The following is a 7781-nucleotide window of genomic DNA, read 5'->3' as shown; positions in this document are numbered from 1 at the left end:
TGAACTCATAGCAAATTGGGTGTCGACTACTTAAGAATTGATTCCACTAGTGAAAAGAAGTATACAAATCCTATCCATCACTGGTGATAACCCATTAAGGAACCAGTTCTCATTGATTGGTTCATACCACAGCCTGTTCTGGCTGGCACATCTCTCCAGCTTATCGGAGGGACCGTCTGTGTTGTGACAGGATGAAGTGTGGGGTAGAGACATTAGTCCACGCAGTGTGGTGTTTATTAGGCACTACATGAAACAGTTACATTAGTTCCATTGCAAAAATGTTTCAGAACAGTTGCGTGCCATAATGAACATGTGCTCTGGAAGAATGAGATGATCGTTCAATAACAGGACTTTTATTGTGAAGGAGTGCAAATTAAGCCAGTGTAGTAAACAGAAATATTCTGCAGGCAAAAATACTCAATCCTCACTGAACAGAACAGAGGTGTGACTTATAAAAATGTTCCCGTCGAGTTCACTACAGGCTCTCTGGCAGCGGACTGGTGGGGTGTCCGTTCAGGAGAAGGAAGAGGTCGTGAGTGGTTGGAAGTGTGGTGTGGAAACATTACTCCTTGGAGGCCATGTGCAGACACAGGTCAACAACACGGTTGCTGTAGCCAAACTCATTGTCGTACCTATAGGAAGACAGAAGTTTGAAAATTCACAAAAACATACAATCACAGGAAAGCTAAGGCCATACTAAAATCAAATTTTATTTGTCACATACACATGGTTAGCAGATGTTAATGCGAGTGTAGCGAAATGCTTGTGGTGTAGCGAAATGCTTGTGGTGTAGCGAAATGCTTGTGGTACTAATGTTAATTAATGTGGCGATCAAGTTCAAACAGTTCTCTTCTCCAAAATGTGTTGAGTTTTGCCATACCGCAATCAATAAGTTTATTTAATAAGCCCTTTTGTTAATTGAATGTTTGTTCCCTGGTTTAGATCCCGGCAAGGTATCCATTTGTGGATGGAAACTAACAAATCAAAGGCAAGATTCAGTGTTCCTCAAAGCACATACACTGCCCCTTGTAATGTTTTTAACAGTTACCACATTCACTGCAATGCAAATGATGCACAGCTGTGCATGTCGATGAAACGCTGGAGTCGGTGGACACCTGGTGTGAGCACAATGTGTAGGTTCCTGCGTACATACCATGAGACCAGCTTGACAAAGTGGTCGTTGAGAGCAATGCCTGCGCCGGCGTCAAAGATTGAGGAGCGGCAGTCGCCGTTGAAGTCTGTGGACACCACCTGAGGGGGCGCAACAAGTTTTAGTGTAAACGATTAACCATCACTAGTGCTCGCTAGAGTTGCCACTTAAGACATTTCAGCCTATGACCTCAAGGCCCATGGCATAGGAGTAAAGAAAGGCTGCCTTATGTCCCAATCACTCCTTTCCCCTGAAGTGTGCTCTACGTCCATGCATTTGATGTGTTGCAGAACTAGCACAACTTGTTCAAATTGTCACCTAATCAAGCGCCTCTTTAAATCAGCTGTGGAATACACCAAATATGTGGCCTGGCTGGGGGTACTCTAGACCAAGGTTTCCCCAAACGTTTTGTTTGTCAACCTAACACGACACAGCAGATTCAAATAAAGCGTGATGAATTGGTTATGCGAGTCAGCTGGGAAACACTGATCTAGATTAATCTGATGACTTTAAAATTCATGGGAAGTAGTGTACAAGTGCACACTTCAAGAAAAGGACAGATTGGGACACAAGGTTGTAAATGGGGAAATATTTACTTGGTCTTCTGTGTATCCCAGAATTCCCTTCATGGGTCCTTCAGCAGCAGCCTTGATGACCTTCTTGATCTCGTCATAAGGCGCCTAAAGCAGAAGAGCGAACATGTAAAAAATAAATAATAATCTAGATAAAAATGTATGCTGTAATGCTGGTGACTTGCACCAAGATCCCAGTTGAACCTCTACGAGACATTAGCAAAAGTATAAAAATGTTGGGAGACTTACGGCCTTCTCAAGACGGACAGTCAGGTCAACCACAGACACATTGGGAGTGGGGACACGGAAGGCCATGCCGGTCAGCTTGCTGTGGGTCAGAAAGACACAAAAGGTTCAGGATCCACACCATTTGGGGCGGCAGGGTAGCCTAGTGGTTAGAGTGTTGGACTAGTAACCGGAAGGTTGCGAGTTCAAACCCCCGAGCTGACAAGGTACAAATCTGTCGTTCTGCCCCTGAACAGGCAGTTAACCCACTGTTCCCAGGCCGTCATTGAAAATAAGAATTTGTTCTTAACTGACTTGCCTGGTTAAATAAAGGTAAAATAAAAATAAAAAAATTACGAGCACAAGTGGGCCTAAAATAATTTATTCAAAAAACAAAACCCTAGTAAAAAGCACCAAGGCTATATACATCTCAGTAGTTAACTATGATATCAAACCTCCATAAAAAAAAACGATTGTCCCAGATTGGTTCATACCCATTCAGCTCGGGGATAACCTTGCTCACGGCCTTGGCGGCGCCGGTGGAGGCGGGGATAATGTTCTGGCTGGCACCACGTCCATCTCTCCACAGCTTACCGGAGGGTCCGTCAACGGTCTTCTGTGTGGCTGTGACGGCGTGAACTGTGCTCTGTGGGGGGGGACGACATTAGTCCATGCATGGTTCAAGGAGCACCACTAAGATTAAAGGACACATTCAAAAAAAAAAAAGTCAACACTGAATGAAGATCCATTCTTACCATAAGACCCTCAACGATGCCAAAGTTGTCGTTGATAACCTTGGCGATGGGAGCCAGGCAGTTAGTTGTGCAGGAGGCGTTGCTGTGAGGACAAAGAAAGTGTTAACATGACCCTAACAAATATTTAATGATTAAACATTGTGCCACCAACTCATAAAATAATCAGCTGACATTACACTTTGAATTGAAATAGTACTCCTCAGGACTGACGAAGGAGTGAGAATACGGCACACTGCGTACGTGTTTGTTCCAGCCATTCTTTGTACAAGTCATAATTTGGCCGCAGGGAATGACCAACGCTCCTTAAAAAAGGTAACGCTACAGGAGGCTCACCTGACAACCTTCAGGGAGTTGTCGTACTTCTCGTGGTTGACGCCCATCACGAACATGGGTGCGTCGGCGCTGGGGGCGGAGATGATGACCCTCTTGGCACCTCCCTGCAGATGAGCCTGTGGTGGGTGGTTGGGGATGAGGGCAAAGGTTAAGTTTGTGGAAATGCAAAGCTACTGAATGAAGTTAACCAGCCAACCTTTAGCACATAGCAGAAAAATACATATGAAATGAAAAAAGGGAGTTAAAAAAAAAAAGGGGTCGTAATTGAAAGTGGGGTCACACTGCATAACATGCCTACCAGAATAATGAACGCACACCAAATCCCTAACGACCTAAACATGTGACCATGGCCTTCCTACTGCTAGTGAACGGAGGTACTTACAGAGGCCTTCTCGATGGTGGTGAACACACCAGTCGACTCGACGACGTAGTCCGCACCAGCCTCGCCCCACTTGATGGCGGTGGGGTCCCTCCTGAAGAACGCAACGAGATGAAGTTGGGGTTAAACTACAAAGCTAGTGTTCCAATTACAGAAGTAGAAGGTTTCAATGTGTGTGAGACCCATAGGCATAATATACCTGTTCTATCCTACTAGAGCACTCTGTCAATGGGGTAGTTTCCCAGAACCAGAGAGGAATCTTTTTTTTTGTCCACCACTAAGCTTAATATGGGTGCACAAAAGCATCCAAATGTGTCATTTGAACCAATGTACCTACAGAATAAGTCAAGGAAAACCCACTCACTCATGGAAAACTGTGATGTGCAGATTGCCAATGATCAACTTTCCACCTTCCTGCTTCACTTCGCTGTCCTTCCAAACACCGTGGGTGGAGTCATACTTGAACATGTAGACCTATGGAACAGGGGCATGACTTTAAAGCCAGTAAGTGATGGTACAGTAAACACGAGCAGCTAAAACTGGTTTATGTGTACTGCATCTCTTAACGCAGTATGACGTTCACCATGTAGTCCAGGTCAATGAAGGGGTCATTGATGGCGACGACCTCAACCTTGCCGCCCTTGGCAGCGGCACGGGTCACCAGGCGCCCAATACGCCCAAATCTGAGAGGAGAAAGTCTTACAGTTAATCCTCATGTATCATATTACCACACCGGCATGCAGCAGGAGCCCTAAACTGACATGTCTGATGACAGCTCTACAACACCTGCCAACCTTGACATTTGGAGCCCAGAGCCTTTGTTTATGCCCAATATGGTTGTGTTGGTGCAGCGTGACCAGAAATGAGAAGTGCGGGGTTGAGGACAAATTGGAAAAGCAGGTTAAAGACTCATCTGTTTAAGCTTGGTTGGCCTGTGCAGTTAAAGGGACATTACTCTCAAATCAAAGCTTTTTTTAATACACTGAACAAAATGCAACATGTAAAGTGTTGGTCCCATGTTTCATGTGCTGAAATATGACAGCAGTAATGCTCCATAGGCACAAAAAGCTTTTGTAAAACGGTGCACAAATTTGTTTACATCACTCTGAGCATTTTAGCCTTTGTCAAGATAATCCATCCACTTGACAGGTGTGGCATAATAAGCAGATGATTAAACAGCATGATCATTACACAGGGGCACCTTGTGCTGGGGACACTAAAAGGCAACTCTAAAATGTGCCACAGATGTCACAAGCCGAGGGAGCATGCAATTGTTATAACTGCAGGAATGCCCACCAGAGCTGTTGGCAGAGAATTTCTACCATAAGCCACCGCCAAAGTAATTTTCAAGAATTTGGCAGTACGTCCAATCAGCCTTAACCACGTCAACACAGGACCTCTATATCCGGTTTCTTCACCTGTGGGATAGTCTGAGGGGAGGGTGGGGTGCTGAGGAGTCGGTCTTAAAGACTTTTTGTGGGGGATAACTGATTGGCTAGGCCTAGCTCCTCAATGGGTGGGCTTGGCTTCCAAGTGGGTGGGTTTATGCCCTCCCAGGCAAACCAATGGCTGCGCCGCTGACCAGTCATGTGAAATCCATAGATTAGTGCCCAATTTATTGATTTCAGTTAACTAATTTCCTTATGACCTGTAACTCAGCAAACATTTTGAAATAGTTGGGTTCATATTTTTGTTCAGTATAGCTTAATGTACATCTTGCCATCAGTTGTGTAGATGGTTTCAGCATAAATTGGGTGAATAGTTAAGCGCAATCCACATGGGATTGCTCCCTTACGTGAAATTAACGAAGTCTGATGGTTACGGTTTTAACTCTGGCTGATTACTGATAGGACCACATTGGTCAAATACTGTGAATGTTGGAGACTTGAGTTGCAGTCAGTGGCTGAGAAAAGCCTAGACACCACTGAAATACAAAACAAACTGGATTACAGTCTAGAATGGTTTTAAATCCCAATTTAAAAACAGAAAAGTCCATTCCTGGGCAGCTGAAATAACTTCTATTTACATAACATTAGCAGCCAATTACTGCACAGATTTGTCTTGTGATATATACAGACCAATCAAGTTCAGAGGGGATGATAAAATCCCTGTGACTGAGGATTCAGTGTCACTCATAAGGATCACCACAATGTTTAACACATTTGGACTTTGCCCAGTGACACAATCAGATACACCCCCAGCTGAAAGGGTGTCCTGTTCTTTGGTGGTCAATACATTGACCCCTGTGGAGTCAAAGTGCATCAGGACTAAAAACAAGGTGAAAAACAAGTAGCCTATTTGGCAACAGTATGAGCCAGTCAAATTGGCATTGTGGAGCAAATTCCTTGCTATCCTTTACCATTAACAAGCAATTTGTTCTAGTCAATCAAGTTTTGTATGACTTAACACCTTTATGGGTCTTATGACAATAGGCTTTGAGGGAACTGAACAGTCACGAGGATCGATTGCGCTCACTGTTAAGAGTTTAGTTTCTTTCCTGTATATAGGTCAATCAGCACATTAGTGTCTCAGATTAGAAATGGGCATCATTACAGATTGATTATGGGAAAGGGCTTATAGCAATCGTATCTTCCGGCAGTCTATTGGTCAAATAAAGGTTCAAAGGATAAGATTGGTCAAAGAACACTAAAAAAAAGAGGATACTTTAGCTGACAAGGTTAGCAGGATATTAATAGATGGATATAACAAAGGAATGTGACAGCTGAGAAGATACGACAGAGAGAGCGCTGTAGAGGCGCTGTGACACCCAAACTATAAATAAGTAGAGAATGGACATGATAAGTGTCCAGACCAGGCTTGTGAACTAGTAGTTACAGTATGGCATGAGCTTTCCTCCAACTTGGTTCCAAAGTACACCAACTGTCTCAAGGGATTTGTGCAACGCAAGCCTGGGTCGCTTCTGTGACATTTTGAACTCTCCTCTAGTTCTGATAGAAAACCAGTAATTTCTTTAAAAAGGTATTGACAAAAAGCAGGTTACCCATTGATCCCAATCTTCACCATTTTGCCTGATATGGTATAGTCCTCTGAAAGTAAAACATAAATTAAAACCAACAAGTAGGAGTAGAATGCACATTGATGTCAGCATTTCACAAACTTGGTTTTTGTTCTAGTAGTAGACAGACAATTCAAATGATCAACTCAACATGCTTTAAGCCATTTGAAATCAGCTGTGTAGTGTTACGAAAACAAAACGTGCACTACTTTGGGTCCCCAGGACTGAGTTTGGAAAACACTGATCATTAAATCTGTGCCATCTATCAGCAGTGTTCTGTTAATGTACACAGTTGACACAAGTCATGGAAAACGTTGAGAAAATGTACTAAGTCTGCATGCACAGAAAACACATAGGTTAGCCCAAAGTCAAAAGACAGCTATTCAAAACACCATGTACGCCTCGGCCTACACTGTACAGTGCGTAAATTACATACAATTAAAGGCATACTTGAAACTGTCAATTAAAGTTGGTTTTGGAACGCATAAAAGAGCAAATAAAGTTTTTAAAGTACCGTTCTTGTATAGCCTCTGTCTGTCCACTTGTTCGAAAGGGGAAGCGGGGACGAGTAAAGGTGCGCTCGCATTTTATCTTCCCATTGAGTCCGTGGACACGCCTCCGCGTGCGCACGCCCGGTCAGAATGTCAAGGTCGTAGTGGTTTGTCAATCTGCAGTAAATACGGAGCAAAAAACCTGCAGCGTTCATTTGGACGGTGTGGACAGTCGTGCCTCGTACCCTCCATTATTATTGTTTTTGGTTAGAATGGCAGCATTGCAACTGGGAGCATCTTGGCAAAAAATACATGTTCTCATTAGCAGCCTAATTTGATATTGCATTAATATTGTAACGACCCTGGGTTTATAAGCGCGGATATCGACTCTGCAGTTCGAGCATGCTTTTTGCGGCACAGTCGATAGCGCGCTGGACTTCGGGCTACAAGGTCGAGAGTTCGAGACCTGCTCCCTGCCTGTTTCATTACAATATACCTACTAATAAATGAAACAGGTGAGGCTAGATGGATTGGTAAACTAATTTGACACTTGTTAACACACATGGAAATACAGGTAGACTCAGCCAAATGATGTTACCATGAGCAGCACTACAGATATTGGGTGCTTTTCCCTGCCTAGGCATTACTGATGCCTGCCAGATCTTACAACGCCTGGATCACAGGAGGTTGGTGGCGCCTTGATTGGGGAGGACAGGCTCGTGGTAATGACTGGAGCGGAATTGGTGGAATGGTATCAAATACATCAAACACATGGTTTTCATTTGTTTGATGCCATTCCATTACCCCATTCCAGCCATTATTATGACCTGTCCATCTCTCTGCTGCCTCCTGTGGCCTGG

The 7781-nt window shown here is 43.9% G+C and overlaps 1 protein-coding gene across 1 annotated transcript; it reads right to left on the bottom strand.

Annotated features, from left to right (window-relative positions):
- Positions 1-337: 337 nt before the first annotated feature.
- LOC110496191 (glyceraldehyde-3-phosphate dehydrogenase) lies at positions 338-6994 on the bottom strand. Its single transcript, XM_021571945.3, has 12 exons — positions 6945-6994; positions 6416-6461; positions 3998-4097; positions 3779-3888; positions 3418-3508; positions 3036-3151; positions 2703-2784; positions 2442-2593; positions 1972-2050; positions 1747-1830; positions 1154-1251; positions 338-632 (listed from the first exon to the last, which is right to left on the bottom strand). Exons 2-12 carry the CDS (start codon positions 6436-6438, stop codon positions 563-565), a joined length of 1005 nt encoding a protein of 334 aa, XP_021427620.1. The 5' UTR covers positions 6439-6461; positions 6945-6994; the 3' UTR covers positions 338-562.
- Between the last annotated feature and the right edge of the window lie 787 nt (positions 6995-7781).

Source organism: Oncorhynchus mykiss, chromosome 18, assembly GCF_057628025.1.
Source record: "Oncorhynchus mykiss isolate SJ-2025 chromosome 18, ASM5762802v1, whole genome shotgun sequence".
Lineage (NCBI taxonomy): Eukaryota > Metazoa > Chordata > Actinopteri > Salmoniformes > Salmonidae > Oncorhynchus > Oncorhynchus mykiss.
This window is presented reverse-complemented; position numbering and strand designations above follow the sequence as displayed.